The sequence below is a fragment of the Heliconius melpomene genome, chromosome 13 (assembly GCF_056956725.1).
Source record: "Heliconius melpomene rosina isolate 202511_hmr_F chromosome 13, ASM5695672v1, whole genome shotgun sequence".
NCBI classification, from domain to species: Eukaryota; Metazoa; Arthropoda; class Insecta; order Lepidoptera; family Nymphalidae; genus Heliconius; species Heliconius melpomene.
Window position 1 is genome coordinate 693007 of NC_140401.1, and position 26495 is coordinate 719501.

General features: G+C 31.9%; 1 protein-coding gene across 2 annotated transcripts in view; it reads right to left on the reverse strand.

Annotated features, from left to right (window-relative positions):
• Positions 1-81: 81 nt before the first annotated feature.
• The window catches only part of vn (membrane-bound neuregulin protein vein), a 60787-nt gene continuing 34373 nt past the window's right edge, over positions 82-26495 (reverse strand). The window contains exons 2-6 of one of the 2 annotated variants that reach the window (XM_085196326.1): positions 7963-8131; positions 6273-6418; positions 4644-4740; positions 3837-3895; positions 82-1229 (exon numbers count right to left, since the gene is read on the reverse strand). In XM_085196326.1, the coding sequence (XP_085052452.1) occupies positions 1207-1229; positions 3837-3895; positions 4644-4740; positions 6273-6418; positions 7963-8131 (494 nt within the window). In that variant the 3' untranslated portion in view covers positions 82-1206. Of the gene's footprint in view, positions 1230-1943; positions 3896-4643; positions 4741-6272; positions 6419-7962; positions 8132-26495 lie in introns of those variants that run through there. The other variant, XM_085196325.1, reaches the window with a different exon arrangement.

Genomic DNA, 26495 nt, shown 5'->3' on the forward strand with positions numbered 1-26495 from the left:
ATAATACCTGTAAACAATCCAAATATACCGAACAAAACATCTCAAATAAAAGAACGAATTTATTTAATTATTTAATATAACAAAGCACTTAAAAATAGCGTTTTAAGAGTACAATAAATAATGTCTACTCAGCAAATAATACTGTACAAAATAGTTAATATAACTTAACATTTCGATATTAGTTAAAAAATTGTTGAGTTTTTTTATATTTATAGTTGCCTCAAATTCTTACAAGAAAAATGTTAATTGGAAAGATGATTTTTTAAATTTACATAAATATAGTTTGTTTAGATATTAAATAATCTATCTTTCATTCATGGATTGGCATTTAGTTAATAAATGAAAAATTTTATATTTGTAAATAAATTACTTAATTCATAAAAAGCGTATGGCAATTGGCTATAAAAAATACAGTTATAAATATTAAAAATTTACATCTAAGGGTGCATAGCTATTACATTTTTTAAAATATTTCTTTTTAATCAAAAATTTCACGTGGGAAAGAATATAAAAAATTAAATAATAATTCCATCTGGGTCTTTATTCTCGTATAAATTTTTAAGTATAGAAACTGATTTAAAGCATAAGCATTCTACATCGTATGTATAGCAAATATGCAACTATTATATTAGGAAAGACTATCTACTTTTAATAAAAGTAGATATAGTCATTCCTAATGTACAAATATTAAGTCTGTAGTCAATTTGAAAAAAAAAATGTTCAAAATGTATTTTAGTTTGCAGATTATGATGCGCCGAAAGCTACATTTTTAAATTAGTATAAAGTTAAAAAAATATAAGTACCTGTACAAATAACATTAAGCACTAACAATATTCACAACTACGTTTTTGAATAAATAGATGCAAAAATAGGCGTTACAAAAAATATAAGGCCATATATTAAGGCACTATACCTAGCAATTTGTATAGATTTGAGATCACTATTCAAGTGATCAAAAAAATATTTAAAAATTAACTAATTCTAGGTAGGTGGGTGTACATATTTCCTTTTTTTGTATTTTTTATTGGGTTAAAGAAAAATGAGCTTGATAAGATGTACTTTTTTCTGTAAATTGTAGCATATTTTATATAGAGCGCCTTAATATCGTATACATTTTACCACTACCTTTTAAGCTTAATATTATATTAAGTGCGGGAATGCTTCATAAATTATATTTGTTGGAAAATAATTCGTTCGTATTTTCGATCACCATAGTCGCTCTCCCAAACCTGAAAGCAGAGAATTAAACTTTTAATACATTAGGTACATCGCGGTACAAATGATTACTGTACATTATTAATTCGTCATGTTATTCATAAAATTATATTTAATTGACGCTTTATTATTTTATGAAGTAGTATTCATTAAATATCACATTAATTGTTGCCTGAATGTAATTTCATAATATACAGGTAGGTATATCTTTTTGGATGTACGTTGTAAGGCATTTGTTTTATTAAAAAAAATAGAAAGTATAATGGCGCCAGTAACGTGACATTTATTAAGTAAGTCTTTAGAAGCCTAACAAATAAGTAATGTTAACATGCGGTTATTTCATCTCACAACAAATATTAAGTTTAATTCGACCCAGTTAACATGCTTCCCGTGAAGTTATTAGTTAGAGTGAAGAAGCATTAGTGTAACAGTAGAACAATGAAAAAATGTAACTAATTTATATTTTTTTAATGATTATATTTTGTGCGAATTGTAAATAAATTTTGTGCTACATAACAAAAAATATAATAGTGTTGGATAATAGTGGCGAATGTTACATTTTTCCATGTGAAATGAGTGCGGATAGTGAAGATTTTAGTGAACAACATAAATAAAATGATAATTTTGAACAAAATACGTACCATCTTCCGTTCATTCCACTGTATTCAAATTCGAAGGTAAGGAAGAAAATAAAATAATAAAAATTTAATGAAAAAAAAAAAACAAAATTTTCGCCTCTCTGTTAATTCCAACACTCATTCTTTTATTGTGATTTTGGTATTTTCATTACATTATACAACTTAATAATTTTCGCCTTAGTATTTGTTGTGAGACTACAAAAAAAAAGTAAAATGGCGTCATTAGCGAATCATTCTGCTCTACAACATTATGACGTCACTTCACCCAAATGCCCTATAATCCTCAGACTGAACTAAAATAAATAGTTCTTTCTATTTAAATTACAGTATAAATAATGAACTTAAATATTGAACTTTATACAAAAAAAAAACAACTAATAAAACCAGAATAAATAGATTCGGCTCCTATATAGAAATGTAAGTACATAGATAAAGTAAACAGAAATAGTGATGTCGCTATATCCACAACCATTCTTCTATTGACCACACAATAATTATAATTATTTAATTATCTAAGGTGGTATTAAAACTGCTATTTGACTAGGTGGAGTATATCTGGTATGATATTGGAAATTTTGAAATTATAAAAAATATTACAAATACTTTTTAAATCGCATTAATGGCTTTATCAAAGCCAATTTTCATAAAAAAAAGGTCTACGACAAACATTCACTTGTTGAATAATTTTACAAAACAGGTAAATATAAATTGTTGCAAAACATCATCGATTACACAATACCTATTCATAGAAAAAAATAATTTACTATTGTAAAGTCATTAATGCAAAGATCAAAATCAAAAAATGATATTTAAATAATCTGCGCGTAGCGAGGGTCCATTTAGTTTAACTGTAAAAAAACTTATCCTAATAGATATGTACAAACTTGCAAGTCTCATCAGAATAATATTACCTAAATGAGTTTCAAACCTTATTAGTTAATAACAATATAAAAAATTGTAAAATTACAAAATATGTGTAAAATATTTACAACTTCGAACATAAGTATGATAGAACGACATAATTTTTAATTTAATTATGTTTTTGCTTTTTTCAATCGCGGATTTTTTTTGGCGAAGAAAAAATATGCCAAATATTTTCGACAATTTTCGGTATTTTAGTAAAAATTTAGTAATCGTGCTAATTTTCACTTATAATTATAATCTCACTGGGCCAGCTATTCATACATAATATGTAGATATATTACATTTTATATCTAGAATAATTTAAAGCTTTCACAAAAAAGTTTATAAGCATACGAATTTCCAGCAAAAAAAGTAAATGTTTGTGCGTAATAAATAAAAGAAGCTGCATGTGCTCTCATCTTACCGCGAGAGGCATGAGATTCAAAATTAAAAATAAAAAATAAAAATGGCCATTAAAACAGCTGACCCTAACAATAACGTTGCAGAATGCAACAAATGAAGCATTTCTAGTTTCGCTACAAAATGTTGATGAACTAATATAATAAATTAAAAAAATGAAATTACTTAACCGGCATAGGAATTAAGGGGAATAATAAGGAATATACTTTTAAGTTCTACTTCGCATAGACATATAACATGGAATAGTTAGCCATATAAAAAAAAAGTACAGAGCAGATTTTTTTTCTAAAGAAAAATAAGCATTAAAGTATTAGTAAAAAAAAATTACCAATTCCAAAATTATTATAATCACACGCTATATGTCTATGATACGAGTGTCCGATTATATTATTTGCATACAGATTCTTTGAAAATTCCAATTTAACTTACTATAACAAAAAAAATAATTTCCCAATATTTTTTTTTATATATTAAAGTAGGTTATTTTTATATTTTTAGTAACAATTCCATAATTTATGGTAAAATAATATTTTTTTCGTATATTTGTAATAAATAAAATTGGAATAGTATAAAAAGATGCAGCAACAATTTTGGTGGGTAACAGCTAACAGTAGTAGGACGTGGAGAGGCCCAGTTTGCATGTGTAGGAATGATACATACTGCTCCGGTTCGACACGTCCTTGTTCTCGCAGCGTTGCCCGTTGAAACCTTCTGGGCATCTGAAATTGTTGAAAACAACCAATTTATTAATATTTCTTTTGAGTATATAAGATCTATAAGTAACCAAATCAATCTATTTCGTAATAGCATTATTGCTATTTGCGACCATTTCGTTTTCCAAATATGAGATATAATATACCTACAATGGAAATATTAACAGGGTAAAATGTAAGGATTACCATTGTCGAGCGTAGAGGGATTTAGTAAGTAGGTACTGAAATATTTTTGCAAAATGTAATGAAAGCGATAATAAAAAAAAATACCTTAAATAAGTAGAAATGAAATAAAATAAATATTAAAGAAAATTTGGACGCCCTCCTTATTTGAGGTTTTTATTTAAAATTGTATTTGAGTAACCTCGCTAGAGTGTAACCTCATTCTTTTAACAACTATAGTTTTACTGAGGAAGTGGTTAAATTGATTTGGTAGCGTTGCAACGAAATAGTCTGGATGGGCTTCTGTTTCATAATTCATATATTTTATGTCATCACAAACTGCCTAAGATTTTAGGAGAAAGGATTTTATGTAATACTTATTATATTGCGATTGTAATTTTATTCCATTAAAAAATACTTCACTCCAAATTAGTTAATATTTTTTTCACTTTAACTCTGTATCCCGCATGTACCAGGGGGAAGAAAATATTTCATTTCCTCAAGTGGAAATCGAACCCACAATCTGCGCCACGATTGGTTAATGTGATAATAATAATATGTAATAACATGTTATGTTATCTGTAAAACTTACTTGCAAGCCTGTTCTTGAACTACTTCAAAAAATAAACAAGTGCCTCCATTTAGACAGTAGGAGGCAGGGTCCGGCATGGGGCACGGCGCACCGGGTGCTGGAAATGTATATTTTTTATATTATCTGTTCTAGTTATTCACCAGTCATTATGTTTAACCAAACATCTGAAGACCGCCAATATTCAATACTTCCAATGTTTTTCGACTTCTACGTACATCACGGGATCATTGTGTATTGACTCGCTACCACTGAAAGATATATTATAAATATCTTGGAATGGGATTGAAAGCTACTATTAGAAGGCCACTTTAAGTATCAGAAATGAACAGTTTCATCATCTTGATAACATCGATTCATTTAGAGAATCAGCATTTAAGTGATGTGTTGACATCACATCAATTTGTTTGTTTGTTGTTTAAATAATGAACAAAGAAAAAACTTACTTATGGGTCTCCATTAGAAGTTTTTCCTTCATTCAAACAATTACAAAACAAAATATATAGAAAAAATATGATTTTTTTATAGAACCAGCTATAACCTGATATTCATACGAGTACATACAACAATGATGGGTAACAGTTTATTGGCCATTCTTACTTTCGCAGAAGCATATGTGAACTCTGTCACATTGACTGTGTACAGTATGCCTTCCAGTTATGATACTCGTAGAGAGTTCTGTTATACGAGTTGTATTGACATTGTTCTTGTAAACAATGTAGTGTAAACAAACATTTGTTATTTGCATTTTTATGTTTATATAGTTATATCTTAACGTTCTAATTTTTTGCCTATATTGAGATTTTAATTGATATCACCGCTTCAACATAGACTTGATTAATATTTTTTAACAGGATTTAAGTATTTTTTCAGTAACTCCTAAGTTAGTTTTCAGTAACTACTAAGGCTATGTTTAAACTACCTACAAAACTACCAAATCGACAAAAATCATAGTTTAGTTTACAATTTATATAATTTAATATATTTTTTGGATTCTGAATATACTTGTATGATAAGAGGATCTTTAGTTATTGTAGGAATGATCACTCCGAGTAACATAATTTCAGTGCCAAAATAAATAAATGTAACTTCGATCGTCGTGTTACTGTTGGCATCGTAAATGTTTCTTACATACACAATATAGTATGTTCTTGCTAGCACAGCTAACTAAGAGCTGCGATCCGAGGTATCTTTGACAACACGGCAAAGTGGGTTACATCGAAACGATTGACATAATGTAGTATTTATAGTCCATTTAGCCTTTCTCATAAATGGACTATCTAACACAAATCATTTAACCAAACAAACTTTCCCTATAGATCAAATGTGACTTTTTTTATTATACAACTTCAAATGTAAAAAGCTAGTAATTATTCTGTTAATCACTATTAAAATTAAAAGCTTGCGATGTTTATCACTCAGCAACTGACGTCGTATGACTCAATACATATGAAAATACTAGGAATAGCTAGTTTCGTATATTACCCAAAACCTATAAATGTTAATAGATTTTATAGTTTTCTCTATAGATTAACATATTTGATATAATATTCTTTATTCAAATGGACTTTTACAAGTACTTTTAAATAGTCGACTGAACCAAAACTATATTAATATAACAACAATCCTTACGTGTATCCGGCGTAGCAGTGATCTGCGGCAGAACGCTGACATTAGCTGTAGCGGTCGCCGGCGGCCCCACGGCGCCCTGCGCCCTGCACTCGTACGACGCGGAGTCGTCGCGGCGAGCATGCCTTATTACTAGTACCGAGCGCCTCCTGCAATTCATATTTTTGTTTTATTTGTCTATAGAAAATATATTTAGAGAAAGGGCGGCGTATATGTATTTATTTCTTTCAGAAAGCTACATACACATTTATGTGTATGAAAGTTTCTAAGTGCCCTCTGATACAACTGACTAACCAGACTGATCAAACGAGCCGTGAAATTAATACTCATCGCTTTATTATAATTGCTTCTCCAATTGCGCTATCCTTTTCATTTCTAATGTATGCAAATATTATTTCGTAATGTGACGTATATGGAGGGATAAAAATATTACAGGTAAATGCAGTATTAATTTTTTCATAGGTATATTGTGTTATTAGTTTCACACTATATATCATTTATAGTGAGTTAGGCTTTTTCCTACTACCTAGGTTTCCTCTGGAACCTAATGTTAAGACAGTCTTCCCCAACACGCCGCCCAATTTTCGAGACTGCGTACTGAGTGGTGGAGCTCAACACCGCAATTTTTCCCGGTACCAGAGCGAAGAAATAAAAAAAAATCATTCCCATGAGTGTGCATCAAACCCACAACCGTCACGTTTACAGTCAGACGTAACGCCGCCACGACTATCTCAAGTAACTACTTGTGTCCCAATAATATATTTCTAAGTTGGTTAATCACGATATTCTTCACTTTAACTCGACTGTCTGTATAAACAATTAGGACGACGTAATCGCTTTGAGGCAATTGACCATTGCACATTGGTAATGTAAACAACATAATACATATATATTTGTATGTATTTTAGTATATGCTACACATGCACATACGACTGCACTTTCCCGAAATTTATACGAGAACGAGAAAAGTAGTATTTTACGTGCTAGTTTTAAGTATTAGTTCACGCAAACGAAGTTGAGGCTTACGAATCGTTTTCTTATAAAACATTAAATACAAGGCTATTTTCCATAGTGTATAAATAACGCTTTGAAATACCTATGTATTATAAAAACATATTTTTATTGATCATCATAGAAGTAAATCTTTATTTATGTATGTATCAATTTATTAAAGTAATACACCATATACATGTTTATATTTGATTTAGGACTTTAAAACCATTATAAAAAATTGGGTCACTACAAAAGAAATGACGAAATTTGTGATGTTTCGCTGAAATCTACGCCCTACTTTATTTAAAAAGAAAATAAAGCTACGTGATTCATATATTGTGCGTGAGATGTTAATAGTAAAATGAGATGACTCAATTAGTCATATTTGACAACGTGAAAAAAGGAATTATTTAGGCTTCCTAAAAAAGCTAAAAGCTTAAAAGGTAATAAGGTATGTCCAGTAGACTAAAAAATATTATAGACTACTTTTTTTGTAGGCAGAGGGAACCTAGCAAAATTATGTTTCCCACACAGCGTCCAGATTCCGATTGCATTGATTGTGAGTAGCGGAATTCAACACTGCGTTTTGCCTTATTGCCAGAGTGACGAAATGAATATAATTATTAATTTTCCGTGAGAATCGAACACATAGCCGTAGCGTTTGCAGTTACATAAAGATAAACATCGAAAACCAATTTACCTATAATTCTGCACCCGGAATCTCCGTAGCGCTATATCAGCTACTGGCTTCCCGTCTTTGTACCAGGATATGTGTGGGGGTGGGCGCGCGCTCGCCCGGCACTCGAGCCGGACTCGCTTGCCCTGTGTCACCCGCACAGATTGCATTGCTTCTACGCGCGCTGGGCTACCTGTTGAAAAAAATATCTTATTAATACTAGCGACCCCCTTGCGGCTTCGCCCGCTTGAACTATAAAGTCATTTATTTGATTACTTTGCCGCTCTAATAATATTATCAATGTAAAGACTATATAAACTACTAGACTATATGTCCTGATATACGGAGAAAAACCGTGAAGCTGTATGTGTTTTTGTTTAAAAAAAACAGAAAACTACTAATTGCTTTCAATCAGCAACAATCGTAAGAACAACAAGAAGCATTTTATAAAGTGATATAAATTGTAAATTCGAATCTGTCACTTAACACGTACTGAAAGTACCTACTCCCGACTCAGAATTACTGCAATAATTACGTCACTGTTACACATTCTTTCACAAGTTTGTCCAAAATATTTTCAGATAAACATTCACTTTATATAGGAAATTGGGATTTATTTGTACTTCAAAGAATTTTATCCGGATTCCCTATATATAGAGCACAATTGAGTCACGACATATAATTTTTCACAAGTAAAGTATACATAAGCTCTTTGCTCTTGATAAATTGCCCGTGAACTATTCTCATTAATATCCTTGTCAACGTAAATGTTATAATATAATCTAGTTCAACGTTCTTAAAAAATATTATAAGAAATAATTTATTTTGTATTTTTTCACAATATTTCCTGCCTATAATTTATAGATCGACTTTCATACTCCATTATATTATAAAATGTCGTATTTACACAGCGTCACACAGTAAACGCGATAGTTGTAGGTTCGATCCCGAAAATTGGCCAGTGCATGGGGTTTTAACACTAATTTTCCTCTGCGTACCCTGCAGACTGCTAGCAGTCTAGATGCGACTGGCAACCTAGGACTAAGTAAAAATATGTATTAATGATAAAAGCTCTAAATAAGCTCGTTGGTAGTGTATTTTAATGTAAAATGATTTCCAAATTGTCATGTAAAAGAAAATCTTAGTATATGTGCGAAGCAAAGAGTGTATTATAATGATGGTTTATAAAGAATCATCAGTGATTTCTATAATTACAACAAATAATTTTACATCTCAACTTTACGTGAACAAAATTCATTTCTGATAGGAACGACTCATACGAACTCTCTGGCAAAAGCGATACGACCATTTTCAATTTGATTAATTCACATTACAGCTATTGTTTATATTTATTTGCCAAAATCGTCACTAAATCTAAATGAAACACCGTTGGACATATAAATTTTCTACTTTTGTATTGAAGTCGCCTTCAAAAGTCCCGAACTAAAAATAAGCCGCTGTCATTAGGCCAACGGCCTTATAATTCGGTCTGAGGAGTAACATATGTAAGAACCGAAATAACTGTTATTATCTAAGCTGTTTGACACCACGACAGGACAAAAAATTGGCTGCGTTTCAGTAACGAGCAGACTGAAATGTAATTGCTTTACGAACTATTGAGCGTTGACCACTTTGAAAGTGGTATTGCGAAACCAATATCTGTATTACTGAATGTACTCGAACTTGTATTTTAAATAACACGTGAAATATTAATAATTTCATAACAATGATTACGAGTTGTGCAATAGTAACACGATAAATAATATTTATTTAATTATTTTTAATTTAATAATTTAAAATATCTACTGTATCTGTGTATTAATTTCGTTGGCTGAATATTGTAGCTCTTGTGCAATATTATGAAACAAACTCTTTTGAAGTAATATACCTAGAGAAGTGATTATAGCGATGGCGATTAAAGTGATAAATTAACAACTAATGTACAATTTATAAATACAAAAATAACTAATAATATTGATAAAAGTTATAAACAAATACATTTGGTTAGCTTTGATTGTGATACATATTGAAAGATCCTACTAATAATATAAATATGAAACTTTGTGAGGATTTATGTTTTTTCCACTTCCACGCAAAAACTACAAAATAAACTCAGATAAAACATTACAGGAATATAACTTATACGTCAGAATAATACATAGAATATAAATGAAGATGAGATTTTGTATAATTTGGCAATAATATAACAATAAGTATGAACGGGCAAAGCCGTGCGTGGGCCGTTAAAATAAATAAAAAATATAAGAAAACAATGTTATGTCAGTTTTGGCCATCAGTTTTCTTAGGTTTCAACGTTTTAGAAATATTTCCAGTTGAAATAATAGTAATTTGGTTTCATAAAATATTTGTTTAAATTCTTCTGACTTCCATTTATACAATATATTTTATAATTAATAATTAAAACAAGTTTAATATAGCGTTAAGCACACAAATCCCACGCGAGTCGCTCCAAACTATTAATAAATAACAAAACAAAGACACATTTAGTGTTATTGACGTATGCTTCCTGTATTTTTTATATTCCCACGTATATATTTTCCATTCACCAAAAACAAATTGTGAACTCTAAGAAGGTTCAAATCACATGAACCATGCCAAAATGACGACATCCATTCAGATTTTTCATTAATACTTCTATACTAATGTTATAAAGCTTAAGAGCTGGGTTGGTTGGACGCGATAATCTCAGAAACTTGTTGTTCGAATTGTACTTTTGTAGTGCATAGTCCATTTGTTAAAGTAGGCTTCAGCTTCACGTAACGTAGTGTTAAAACACTTTGTTCCTATTAAGACACTTCCGTTTCCCACTGACATTGCGTGTTGAGCGACGGAACTCCACACCGCACACGCATTGTTAATAAAGTTACATATTATTATAAGGTATTATTATAATCTACCTATTAAGGAAAAGTATATTATTAGTATTATAATATAATAGGCCCAGCTACATTTTGATTTTACGTGTTGACTAGTAGAACCAAGGTCGTAAACCTTGCCGTAGATAATAATTCATATCGGATTAGATTCCGTATAAGTCTTCTATGCTCGTAGATATAGAAGTATCTTCTATTACCTAGTAAGTAGGTAAACATAATCATTCTGCTATGTCACACTGGGAGGAAAAAATCCGTTATTTCGTTGTTATTTTTCATTTTATAATAATAAATAACTTTGGCAATGCCACTTAAGTCTGAATAATATGAATTTAGCCGAAGAAATGAATTTATTTAGAATATTATTTTGATGTGGTCATATTTCATATTCAGACAAATCGGTACTCACTTGGCATTTAAATAAAATTATTTACAATGTTGTTGACTTTTAAGTATGCTACAATTACGGAGGCGATATATAAGAAATAATGTATGTTTTTCTATAACAATTTTATTTTAAAAACAAACAATTGGAGGGTAAGGACTTTAAATGTATTTGCTGATCGTGAAGAGAATATTGAGTATATTTTTATAGTGAAGAAAAATCACTTTTTTTAGCTTCACACTGCATTCTGTCTATGGAAACGTAGGCAAATGGAACCTAGAGTTAGAACACCCTATTTTCCACTTTCCGTGCACCCCAGGTCTTGATTCAAAGAGTATTTACATGTAACAAGGTTTTTAACGAATATTTTTTTTAACCAAATTCAAATTAAAAAATAGAAATCAATATTCATTATTATTTATATTTTTTTATTATAAAGCCAAAGAGTTTGGTTAAACTACTCGTTCGAAGTTAAAAATTCTAATTGTTACATAGTTCATTTATCGAAGAAGGCTATAGACTATTTCATAGGGGTTAGCGTTTCAACTCACATACACACTCACCGTTCCCTAATTTCCACCTAATTCTGAAGGCATTGCGTATTGAGTGGCGGAACTTAACGCCGTACTGTGCCTCGTTACAAGAGCGAGAAAATGAAAATAATATTTTAATTTCCTGATTGGAATTCGAATTCATAGCCTGTCGCGCTTACTAACGCTTACTAACTAAATTTCTACGTAAAAGAACACAAAAACTAATATTCATTATAAAATTTCATCATACAAAAACCTAGCCAATTAACTAAGCAGGTGTCATCATGTTCGTCACACGCTATAAATATAAATAGGCACATCCTGAGCGGAAACCAAACCCGCGACCAAATAACAGGTAAGCTGGACCAACGCCAAGATGACTGGCCGTCATTCAGACTTAATATCTGTGTCTAATAATAAAATCGTATTGTCAGTTTGTCTGATTTTCTGTGAGGATAGCTTTATATAAGGATTTTTAGTAGCGAGATCTTGTATTTTTTATTACAATTTTATTTTTTATAGGATATCAAGTTTGGAATTAAGATTTTGTATTAGAAAAATTACTCATTTTCCACTATTATACTGAACTCTCGATAATATGCAAAAAATGTCTTCGTTTTGTACGTTCCACGTTGAAATATTGATATTAAATAAGAGAGTATCGTAGGTGCGACGTTATGTTTCGCTATTGAATACCTCAATATCTCGGAAATTAGGTGGTGCAGGGGAAACAAGATGCTTTAGTACTAGGTTCCCTTTGCCTACTACGCTACATGCGTTATGCAGCATGAAAATATGTCACTACAATCATGTGCAAATAAATTATACTCATCATCTACTCATCATTATTAAGAGTTTATATGCAAAAGTCGTACTATAACATACTCGTAGTTTCATAATTGGATTGGTGCAATTGCATCACCCATAATGTATGGCAACGACCTCTGGTATATGTATCACGTCATACATTTTATAAATATATCGGAAAACTAAGTTTCAGGGCTTAATATTACGAGTATGTTCGCGAGGGTTCTAGTTAAATGCACAAACCTAATATGTGTTTTTTTTTAAGTTCTTACTCAAGCCGATTTTGGCACACGTATCCGCCGACAGTCGTGGGTTCAATTTCCACTGGGGAAGAGGGTATATTTCGGAGAACATCATGTCAGTCTGCCTATCCTGCAGCCTATAAGAAAAATATTAAAAATACTTTTCATTTCACTTACTCTAAATTTTCTACTCTAAAAACGTACGACGTATAAAACACGACTACTACAATGAGTCAGATACAAGCGATATATTATTCAATTCAATCTGCCAAATGAATTCTCCCTAAGCTTTTTACAGGAATTGGCAACAATATTCTTTTATAATTTACTACTTACACGCCGTGAAATTAGTGCCTTGCATTTATTTGAAATGAAAGAAAATATCACATTCATTTATTGTTAGAATTATTGACTTCTTTAAAGCTTCACACTGTATCTCGTATGGCTGTCATATAAGAGGAAAGGCAGACGAAACCTTGTATGCTGTCCATACACAGCAATACTTTGTCTACTATGGAAGGAATTAAATATTTTTTTATTTCAATACAAACATTTCTCTCATGTCACCTTTCCGACACTTAACAATACTAGGCCCAAGGTCGCTGCTATGTACGAGATAAAGCGTGAAGTATTCTCTAAGTGTAAATCAAACCTTCAACCATCACATGTATTCAAACAATACCTTTTGACTGCGCCAGAATATATTATACTCCATATACATATGTTGCTTCTTCCACGACCCCAGTTCTAATCCAAACGCGGCGTACATTCCTCCCCACAAAAAGTTATCCAAATGTTAATAAGCATACTCTGTTAGCCAATTTGGGTAATGGTTAAATCGAAGATACGATAAGTCGATTTGAGAATTTCAAACGCGAACAGCAAAGTATTAGTATTTAGTGGTTTTTTTAACATATTTTGATTGAAATTGGTGGAATGAGCATACCGGTGGGTTATTTCGTACAATTTGCATGATGGTGATTTTGTTTTAGTTAGTGGAAAAATTGAGGTCTTTTTAAGGCGGCTAATTAGCATTGTTTTGAATTGAATTTGAATTCTTCTTCAGGATGGCATTTGAAGTTATGTTTGACGCTGGAGTAGAGCGACGCTACGTTATTTTGATTTTTTGTATTCAACATATTTCTTTGTGCATCTACACTACTCCGTTTCTTTGAAAAAATATTTAATAATAGATCTGTGAAAATTCTAAACATGTATGTATTCGCTTTTTCCAAAAAAAAATTATGATGCCGTCGTTGCGCAGCGGTTAAATGTAAACATGACTGCTAGGGGCAATGGATTTGATTCTCGCTTGGGAGAGTCAATTATTTTCATTTTATCGCTCAGGTAAGAAGAAAAAGCTCGCGCTAGAGCTCCGCCACTCAACATGCAATGTATCGGTAATTAGCTTAAAAATGGGGAACAAAGTAACCTAACAGTAGGTTCCCTCCGTCCCCTACTATGTATAAGCAGGATAAAGCGTGAAGCTAAAACAACATTCTACCTATACCTATACAGTAAAGTTGGACCGTACGCCAACCAGTTTGTTTACACTCGTAGTAAGAATTCTACTACGTCTGACTTTTTATCGTGTTCGGGTTTCCTTTGCCTTTGGATTTTTTGCCTCTCCCGTTTTGGTGAAGCAACTCCTTAAACAGTTATATGAGAGAGGCAACCCCGCAGAATTATTTTTAAATGACCGACGTGTGCAGACGCTTGTTGTACGTTCGATCAAATGTTGTGCCACTTTTAGTGTATTTGTTTTGTTTTTTTGTATGGTTTTATATTGTATTATTAATGATGATGCGTATAGACCCGTCGTGGCGCAGAGGCACAAGCATGTCACTGTAAACGAGACGGGTGTAGATTCCATTCCCATTCGAGGAAAAAAAAAATATTTTCGTTTCTTTCATCTACTAACGAGCTAAGCGCGACAATGAGTTCCACGCAACGCCTCAGAATTCGGCGGAAGGTGAATAATGGAAGCGTCTTAGTGGCAACGGAGTGTCTTAACACTATGTTCCCATACAGAGTGAAAGTAAAAAAAATATATATTATCCTTCATATATTTTTAATAAAAATTCGCAAGAGCGCACACTAATTCCACAAATGGGCAACAGTCGGCGAAATCAATACGATCTTTTGTTCATCCCCACATGGAGATACGATAAGCGCATCGCAATATCCATTCCGTCTGAAGACAGTAAATGTTGCCATTTGTTCGTTTCTTTTTTCCTCTTTTCTGTTATGTCTAAATCCAGTGTCCAGACTTTCCTACAGATAGCTGGTATAATGGATTGGTGGGCATGAGTGTTTGTTTATGTTTCTGTGTGTTTTTATGTTGTGAGGCTTGTGATTTAGTGGTTGGTGACGCTGGTCGTTAGTAATAGGTTGTTGATTGAATCCCTGGCAATTTGGGGAAATATGTTTTTTTTTTTTCATTAACAATATTTTCATACGAAATACGAACGTAGAGCGTCGGGTTCCACTAGTAAACTGTCTATTATACCTCAATTAGAATAAATTGACAACAAGAATGTAAAAACTACATATAAAACAATATTCACAAATTTAGTTACTTTTGAATCTCTGGCAAATTGATCAAAAATCCACTTATTCTTCTACTTCGTTATATAAAAATAATAGAAAAATGAATAACGGAGGATTTTACCACTAGATTTTCTCTCCATATCGTACCTCCCGGAGATAGGCGAAACATAAATAAAACCAAAAATAAAATTGTTTTACAATGTAAATGCGCCTTCTTTGCATGACTTTGGGAATTTAAACAGACGATTATAACCTATCAAAATTTAGTAAACTTTAAATTATAGTACTAAATTAAAGTTTACTAAATTTTAATAATTCGATATAAACTAGACAGCTCGAGGCGGTCTCGATAAGGCATGCATGGTAGCGATAAAAGAATGTAAACTCAAATTCCTTTAGTGTTACTTGTTTGGTGAAGAAATAAATACATTTTTGTATATAATAAAACTATTTTTTGTAATTTAGTATCTGTTGGCGGGTTTTGATATCGTTTTTTCTTCTTCTTATTTATATAGAAGTCATTAATTATGTACATTAAATATTGTCTTGCGTCAAATATATGGCTAATACTGTAAAAAATTGTAACTTAAAATCAACGTCTGAACGAATCTATAATTCTATATCTAGAATAAACTGAAGAGTTTATGTGATTGAATGCCCTAATCTCAGAAATTCACATCACATTAATTGTTTCAATATAATGGATCAGGGTTACCCGAAGCATTTAGAATTTGTCATACACAACTCTCAATTATTTCCATGTCATCACGCGGGCGAAGCCGCAGGAAAGAGCTAGTCAATTATATTCGAGTTAGATATGCATAAAATTGGGTTCCAGTGAAATGCATGCGTGTTCTGCAGTGTGTGCAGGGACGTTTACCGATTTAGGTAATATTTTAAAAGTTCGATGACTTGTATTTAGAGGTCGTCTGTTCATCTGTTGCTATGCATTCACAGGATGAAAGCTATTTAAATAATATATTTATATGATCGTACGATTGATTTGGGATAGGTCAAGATATTGAGTTTATCATATTATGTAGATGATCGAAATTTAACTTTTTTTTAGCTTAACGCTAGAGGCAGAGGGAATTTGGGAACCAAATATTAAGACACTCTGTTCCCATTAAGATGCTTCTGTTGTCTAGTTTTTGCCGAATTTTGGAGGCATTGCGTGTTGTGTGGCGGAACTCAATGTCGCGCTTTGTCTCGTTCTCCCGCTCTGGTAGAGCGAGTGGAACCACCCACAACTACTTGTGCTCGTGCGCTACGACTGTCCTATGAAACTAAAACGTATGGTGTAGTGGCGTAGGCTTGAACGGGTAACCAAAAGGCGCAAGTTTGAGTTCGCTTACGTTAAAATTTTTGTATGTTTTCAAAATATATATAGGTACATATGTTCCTTAATAATTGCTCTAAATGTAATCTGTGTTTATTATTATCTTTATTTACAAAGATTTTAATTAAAAAAACCTCAGTCAAATCAGTTCATTAATTTAAGAGTTACGTTGCCTCAGATAAACGTACAGACAGACAAACATCACGACAAACTTTTAAGATCTTTTCGCTAAGGGGTTGAAAAAAAAAATAAAGGCAAAATTTTGGTGTAATTCTTATCAATAGAGGTGATATCTTACAGGCAGCCCAACTATACAAAAGGTCAGGAAATAGAAAGACTAGATTGATGTAAACAACTTAAAAGTTACCTGCCTCTGAATCTAATATAGCTTGGCTAATAGGTACATTTAATTAATTAAAAAACTAGCTAATTATTTTATATATTGAGAATATACAATAAAATAATAAATATGTATATATGTATATACTTACAGTAAAAACGAAATTCCAATTGTATCTGTAACGCAGATATCAATATTGAAATTGGTTAGACAAAAAAAGCTAAACAATCATTAAGTAACAGACAAACATACACACCTACATAATGTGAGGCAAAGGCGCCGAAATATTTCCAAAGCTAACAAAGCTCTTATTACAATTTCATACGTTATTTACACAAATTGATCACAATAGGCTACCGTTTGTTTTATTTTATGTCGTATAACTAGCTTTTTATTGCGGTTTCACTTGTAATTTTATGAAATATCAATTTTTTGAATACAGTTTGGACGTATTTATTGTGATTGTAAATTTGATTGAACTTTTTAAATTTTTTAATCTATATTTTTTTGTTTAACGCTGTATCCTGCTTACAACAGGATGAAGAGTAGTGAATGAATGAATCTAGTGTTGAGATACTCTTACTCTAATGCCACTTGTCTTGGTCAACTAGAAAATGAAAATAATTCATCTCCTTTCGCGGAATTCACGTAACGTTGCGTCTAGTGTTAAGTTTCACCGATTATAATGAGAATAAACGCGGCGTTGAGTTCCGCAACTTAACATGCAATGCCTCTAGAATTCGGTAGAAAGTGGGAAAAGGAAGTGTCTTAATAGGAAAGGTGTATAGGTGAAGTTAAAAAAATAGTGATCAGAGCGGAATGAGACGTGTGAGGAAATGTTAATATCTTTATAAGATTTTTTTTAACCAATTAGCTATTAAAAACTAACTAAATATGTTTTCAAAAAATATTTTTTTCCTCAGTCTGGGATGATACTTTAAAAATGTTACAAATAATATTATTTTCTGTTATTTTTACATAATTAAAAACAATAGTAAAAAAATAAAACAAAATGTTAAACATACACATAGAAGGTTGTCCTGGCATCCCAACATAAAATTACACAAATATATAAAAGATAACAGAAATAATAAATGAAGAGTACAGCATATAGAATAATGTATGGCGAAACGGGATGGAATCTAAAACACTTGATAACACAGCGGCCGATGAAAGCTGAATACCAATGAAGTGCCACAATGGTACAGCAAGTGGGTTAAAAGGTGAATTGTTCCTATAATTAGGTGCTATGCTAATAAATAACTGGTTATTAAAAAAATTGTTCACGCTTTAGCCTGTAAGCGAAGGGAATCTTGTGTTGGGGCACTCCGTTACCCATTTCCCAATTCATTTTGAGAAAAGTGGTGATTATTTAAAGAAAAAACGGGTAATCGTCTAGAATTGAAATGTGGCGGTTGTAGGTACGATTCCAAGTTCAACTAATTTAATCAATCAGTCTGTACAAATTAATATTACAGTGTTAAGTTACGCTATTCAGTATCTACTTATTACTCTATAAGGTACTTATTAGCGTTAGGGTATTAGGAACGTAGTATCTTTAAAATGAGCATGAAAACGGGGAAATCAATGAAATGTTTTGAAAATTACCTATTCTTTGCATATTCCATTCCCTACTAAAAATGTATCAAGCGGAATATGAATCACATTTTCAAAAAAAAATTGTTACATTATTACCCCACCGTTAACCTGTGTCTTTTAAAGAAAAGAGTTAGATTGTTTAGTGTATTTAAGAAGATTATGATCTATAATAATATGTACATATTTACTAAAATTCGTCCTATTTCAGTACATCGCAGGCTGAATGCCACTAAGTCAATCTCCTTAATAGTAGTCCCATTAAAGTTGATTATGGCGTTCACAAAAACAATCAAAAGGTGTAATTAGAACCGTCTGGTACCGTTTGGCAGATATTTTAATTGGCCTCGTGTAGGGCATGTAGCATATGTAGATACTAATAAAACAACAGCGAGGCCAGTCGTGGCGCAGGGGCATAAAGTGTGACTGTAAAACCGACTGGTTGTGGGTTCGATCCCCACTCGAGGAGGTGAAATATTTATTTCAATTTATATTTCCATTTCTTCGCTCTGGTGTCGAAGCAAAAGCGCGGCATTGAATTCTGCCACTCAACACGCAATGCCCTTAGAATTCGGCATAAAATGGAACGAATTATCTTAACACTAGGTTCCCTCTGCCTACTCTGCTTTAGTTTTGCCACTTAACACGCAATGTCTCTGAAGTTAGACGGAAATTGAGAAACAGAATTGTGACTATCCTGGGAGGGAAGGAGTGAAACTTAAAAAAATAAATAACAATGTATAAAAAAATCGCCTGATATGGAATTCTAATAACAACTTAGTATATGTGCATAAGAATATTAATAAATTTAATAAAAACAGTGACCTCCATCAATATAATTTAAGAAATAGAAATAAGCTTGCTGTGCCCTTCTCTAGGCTCCATAAAGTGTCTCACTCATTCGTAGGTCAAAGTATACACTTTTATAACAAACTTCCAAACGACGTGGTTAATTTATCACTGAACAAATTTAAAAAAGTGGTAAAGCACAGGCTCTGCCAAAAAGCTTATTACTCTGTTAAAGATTATGTTCGCGATAAAGATGTTTGGAAATGAGTTGCTCTATTTCTAAGTTAAAATTGTTAATTGTGATTTATAACAAATGTTGGCATTTAAAAAGAGTGGCCATGAGTTTCTTTGCCTGTATCTTCTCATGAGCTCAACCATTTGAACGGGCTTTTTTCAAGTCAAAATTGCACATTTTTTTTGGTTATTTTGTTTTGCATTTTTTTATCTTTTATGACATGTCCAAGTGAATGTTAAGCATTTTTATGGAATAAAGATATTTTGACTTTGACTTTGAATAGTGACGTACACGCAAACAATAGAATTGTTCTATATTAGATAATACAATTGTCACCGCAGATCTAAGTTGCATAGCTGCATGCATTCGCGGGAATTTCCGACGCCTTTAGTTATGGAGTTGCATACAAAATTAAATGAAAAGGAAAAAAATTGTAACTTATAAAGTAGAATTTGGTGACATTTAAGTTTCAAACTTCGATGATGCGGGGATAGTAAGTTCGAAATTGAAATTATACAAGAAGCACCCATCAAATTTGATCCAACTCATTACCACCGTAACTACATCCAGCCTCTGCTACTAAGCTGCGATGTCATAAACTAGTTCGTATTATTTTCATTCTAAACAATGTTATTTATACATAACCTGTTTTTTAGGACGGACACTACAAGTAGGTCACTAGTAGGATTTTCAAGATTTTGGCAGCCTTGACTTTTTTGTTTATCTTACCGTTCGACTAATTAAATAGTCTAGTTCAGTCACTCAAACGTCTACCTGGTTAAATTAAATGATCAAAACACTCTTGTTATTTGATATTTAGTGTATCATATTAAATTTGTGTATAATTAATATATTGCTTTTCCTAATTTTAGGCTCAAATCCTATTTATATTAGGATATTACATTCTATATGTGTCTTCGACGACGAGATTCGAATATTTTGGGAGTCGTAATTTAAAAACAGAAATGTTAAATGTAAATTAAAAATATTTATGTTCCATAATCAGCATTAAGTGAAAATCAAGAAAAGAAATATAGAAATAGATTATTAACGACTATGCCCACAGACAATGACCACACATTCTACATACATGCATAAAAGTTTATATTTAAGAAATGATCACACTTGAGTAAGCTTCTTCATTTTATCTCTGAACTCCTAAATCAAAGATAAGGATCTCACAGAGCAGACACAACAAAACATGCAAAAAGCAATGAACAATAAAATTAAGATACTGTTAGGACTTGAAATACTGTTAAAAAGGGCCCCGTTAGTCCTTGTCGGCTGTCTTTGGACTAAAAAACTAGAAATGCCAGAAAGTAAGAGCAAAAAGTCCAATCTAAATTATAGTTTTAGTCAAAATAGTTTGGGAATTGTTTAAAAAGTTGTGAATTTTATTTGTGTTGTTCGATGTGGTGTTGGTAAAAAAGAATGGAATAAATAGAGATTAAATATGTTTTTACATTTTTAAAGTGTTATTTATTCCTCATTCATGAAAAAAAAATCTTTTTTAGAAAAAGTAAAATAAAAAATACTACACCTTGGCTTGATTGTCAGAGCGATTGGGCTGAATACAAAATGGGCCAGTTAAAATTTTTTTTATATGTTTTCTAAAAAAAATATAAAATATTTTTGTATGTAAAGCAAGTGGTTTTTAAATAATGCACTAATATTATTGGTTATTATGAAAATTTAGGTTAAAATGTTCTTGAAAATTTTTTCTCACTCACATTCTCATTCCTTCAATTTTCATGTTTTAAATTAATATTATAATTGTAATCTCCTGAAGTACACTTAGACAAAATTCAATCCCTCTAATTAACACGTATTGTCTCTAAGTTAGTTCATAGTGATATTTCACTGCCTTCTCTCAAGGTATGCCTCCACATGGATAAATATATAAAAAAAGTTGAAACATTAACTTTGTCCAACTGCAAAGTGATTTCGCGGAATGAAAACAAAACAATTTCCATCCTTTTAAGGTGTTACCGAAAATAAGGTTAAAAGTCGCATGCAAAAGTGTACCAAGATGAAAAATTCAACTTTCGCCGACTTTTTCACTTCATTGTTTTTCGGAATTTCATTATTTACATAAATACCGAGCTTTGTACAGCCTCGTAGGCGCCGACGGGCTCACACGATGTCCCCTACATGATAATATATTTAGGGTTCTCTCTTTCGCATTTTTTTTTCATTTTAAGGAATAAACAGAGTAAATTGACGTATTTCACTTTCCAATTGACGTGTTTATTTCATAGTTAATATAGAACTTATTATAGGTACTGTTGCATTTTGTCTAATCACCTATCAAAAAGGTGAAACATATAAATTTTTCCGAAATTAATTTTAATAATTAGTTTTATAGTAACTTATTTAAAATCTCAAATTAATTTTCTTTAATATAACCTAATAAATATAAACCTATAGTATTATATTTGAGATAATAACAAAAACATTTTTAACAAATAAATTTAGAAATAAAAAAATATAATTATAAATACATTATTAATATATATAAGATCCTATTTAATTGACGAAGAAACATTACCGAGTAATACATCATCGAGTAAATAGAATTATAAGTATACTGACTACAAATGAGATGGTTGTAGGTTCGATTTCTTCTCGAGAGAATAAATTTCTTGTATCTCCTTGCTCTAATTGCAATAAAAAGGGTGGTATTAAGTTTCGTCACTCAATAGTGTTTCGAAAGTTGAGGAACGGAGTGTCTTAACACTAGATTCCCTTTGCTAATCTAGCTATATCCTATATGCTATATCCCGCAGGTATAGCGTGAAGCTGTGAAAAGTATAATAATATTTTAAAGTAGATACCAAAAACTTAAATGGATTTCTGTCTCAATACAATCGATACCTATCTCTGGATGCGATATAACCATTAATCTTGGCGGTGGCGCCGTTTGTTCTGACCCTAACACCCTTATGTGTTCTCTAATAAAAGGATTATTGTATTGTCTTTATGTTACCGCTAATATAATAAAAAATATATTTTATATCTGTATATTATGTGAAGATAATATCTAAGACAGGTATTGAGAATTGACTTATTTATGCATTATTAATTTAAAAACCTAGGTTAATGCATCAATTAAATCGTTTCAAAAATATTAAAAACCAAGAACAACACACGTCAACTAACATATAGAGTTTAGACATAAAAAACATACGCCTACCGAAGCCGAAGCTACTTAGGCACCCGCAAAAACCTTGCCAACATCCTTAGGCCTTAGATTTAAGAAACTTAAGCTTTCTGACCACATCTTAGAGGTGACTTTATAAGGAAATATTCTTATAAGATTTGGTAATTAGATTCTGACAGATCGAAGAGTGTAAAGGGGCCGACTGTCAAAAACTCGGCGCCAGCCACCACGCGTCGTAAATAAAACACAATGAATGCCAATAAAAATGAGATATTCGGAGTTAGCACAGTTTGGCTTATAGCCTTTCGGTGGCTTTTTGGTTCTTTAATCGATATTGGCTGAGGTAAGATTTGAATTTGATCGTGTGCGTGTGAGCTAAAAAGAAAAAATATTATAATTTTGTAAAATTGTTTTCTTTTAGCAGGGTAGGCAGAGGTCCTACTAACCTAGTTTTAAGACACTCCGCTCCCCAACCGCCCAATTTTCGAGACACCGTGACGCTTTGTTTTGTTACTAAAGCGGAGAAATGAAAAAGTGTTGATAATTTGAGTGAGAATCGAACCTACAAAAGTAGCGTTTACAATCAGACGCTGTGCCGCTGCGCTACCACGGCATTAGTTTATTTCGTGAAAAGCATCAGAGCTTTTTGGCATTAGCAAGGAAACAATTCAAATTATAATCTTACATTCTCTCCAGCATCACTAGTCTCCATAAGGTACAGAACCCATTACTGCATTTTGACTAACCAATGCTTTGAACTTGGTGTTCTAGAATACGAGCACACTCTTTTTATGGTTAGAAGATTTTTTAAGCTACTTTGACAGTATTTATAGATTATTCTTTTTACTAAAATATATTATTTTGTTTCAAAAAGAAAATGAATTGTTTTACATTATACACATAAAAAAATAAAAAAATATGTTTTAGTGTTACTATCTAGTATTCATACAGTGACGTACTAATGACGGCTGCTAGTAGTATTTTTTTGCTTGACATAATTTTAGTGTTTCTATTTGAGATATCATAAATATTGCGTACGTTAGAAGTGTATACATAAAGAATAATACTATATGAGATTAGGGCGCGCCTAGATTACTTGAAAATGTTTTTTCCAGCTTCGTGCTTTACCCTGCCGCATAGCAGGGTAGGCAGAGAGTCTAGTGTCAAGACACTCTGTGATCTTTTCGTCCAAATTGAAGAAATTGCGTGTTGAGTGAAAATTTAAAACATTATTTAAATACCACAAATTTTTTAAATCGAAATTTTTACATAATCTTTTAAGTTTCCATTAAAGAAAAATTAATACGCAAGTAAGCTTTGCTTAAAATCTAATTGAGTTCACAACGTTTGTACGAGGTTTTATTAACATTCATACCTGACCATAGATAACTATAATCATTGTTAAATATATTAAAAAAATCATCTAACTTTATTCATCCACACATCTTACCAACAATATAAACTAGCTCTTACACTTGGCACCCGTATCATTGTATTGAAACGTAAATTTTGAGGACGCTATATAGTTACGTAAACGCTGTGATTCACATGAACTAAAGACCGCAAGTGCATTTTGAAATTACTCACGAGAGGAAAATAGTGACCTACTAACATTAGTAAGGTTGAAAGTATTTATAATTAAGGTAATTTTCTTTGCACAAATTGCATTTTTTTTGTGAATTGATGTTTATCTGTGCATAAAACGGTGTATTTAATTTTTAGTATATATAGTTTTTAAGTGTTCAAAATGTTGGTTGTTAAAGAAGAAAATTAAATGATCTTGTATAATACCTTTATGTTATGTGTGTAAGTAATTTAAAAAAAGAGAGCATTATGTATTTATTATTATTAAAGTAAATGAATTTGACAGTGTATGACTGTAAAGGTGATATTCGATGCTGACATTTATCTTTATTTCTTATTAGAAACTAGCATGGTATTAGATTCGGTTCAGTGCTTATAAGAAAACAAAGTTATAAACTAAAATTGGGACAAAATGGATAACGAGGTGTCTTAAATTTAAATTAAAAATTCCTCTGAAATACGGAAAATTTATGAATCTAAAAAGAAAACAACTATAAAAAATTATATTACTAATTATTGTCAAATTTACTATAAAAAATTAAAATTATGCATTTTAAAATTCAAAGTAATCCGACATTTAAAATTCTCCCACAAACACAAGCATTTGGGGTGAACGATTACAATATTTTTAAATTTTATTACTTCATGAAAGTCGTGAGACGTGTCAAGATTCATTAATAATTTACGATATGATAAAGTGCATGTAGCTGAAAATGCAATTTAATAACACACATCATTCAGTATTACCGTAATCCTTGCGAGCTCGGTAAAGTAAATAAACGTATGGAAAACATCGATTTTACTTATATTGATTTTATTTTAAAGCCTCACTCTGAATGTATCCCGCATATAGCAGAGTAGGCGTGTTAAGACATTCCGTTCACCCCGCACCGCCCAATTTTCGAGACATTCCGTATAGAGCGATGGAACTCAACGGCAGAAATATAAATGTTTCATTTCGCTGAGTGGGAGCCGAATCTACAATCGTCGTATCTTTGGCCTGTCTTTGGCCTTTGTGAGCACGCAAAAGTAAATATACGATGGAATACATCTATTTTATTTACATTGTACATAATGTCTATTTTAATTTGTTTTGAGTTTGAATTCTTTTTTTTTATATTTAGACAATTTTAAATCTGTCCTTCTTATAGCAAAGATGATTCGTTGTCATTAATTATCTAATAAGATTTTAGTTTTATTTTGTTTTTCTTTATGAAGCTTACTATATATATTTAGAAGGTGTAAATCGTTGTTACTTATTGCTGGACGTAGATGTATAGAAAGTGTCATAAAGATACTTTAATTATTATCTTTATGCCACTTTTTATGTACATATATTAATTCAAGTAGTTAAGAGACTCTTTTCAATTTTACAAATTTCGTAATCACTACATTAAATTAATTTAAGATAAAGTAAATTCCTATAAAGTATATTTCGTCCATTTGGTGCGATAATTACTCGTACGGTTTTCTCGTTTAGCAATATTGCAGGAGAGACAAATTTTGGGGTGGGCACAAAACTATTCTGGGGTAGACACAGATCACCCGGACGCTCTATTCTTACGCCCATGCTTAATCATCATCAAATCAGCCTTTTCGGGTCCACTGCTGGACATAGGCCTCTCCCAGGGTGCGCCAAAGCTCCCGATCCCCCGCCTTCCGCATCCAGTCGAAGCCAGCAACCTTCTTCAGGTCGTCAGTCCATCGAGCTGGAGGGCGCCCTACGCTACGCCTGCCAATCCGCGGTCTCCACTCAAGGACTCGTCTGCTCCAACGGCCATCGGTCCTTCGACAGACGTGTCCAGCCCATTGCCATTTCAACGTACTAATTCTGCGAGCGATGTCGGTAACTCCGGTTCTTCTCCGGATAACCTCATTTCTGATTTTATCTTTCAAAGAGACTCCGAGCATAGCTCGCTCCATAGCACGTTGGGCGACTTGGAACTTATGGACTAGACCGACTGTTAGTGTCCACGTTTCGGCACCGTATGTCATGACTGGCAAAACACACTGGTTAAAGACTTTTGTCTTCAAACATTGCGGAATTGGCGACGAAAAGATTTGACGTAGCTTGCCAAACGCTGCCCAACCCAGTTGAATTCT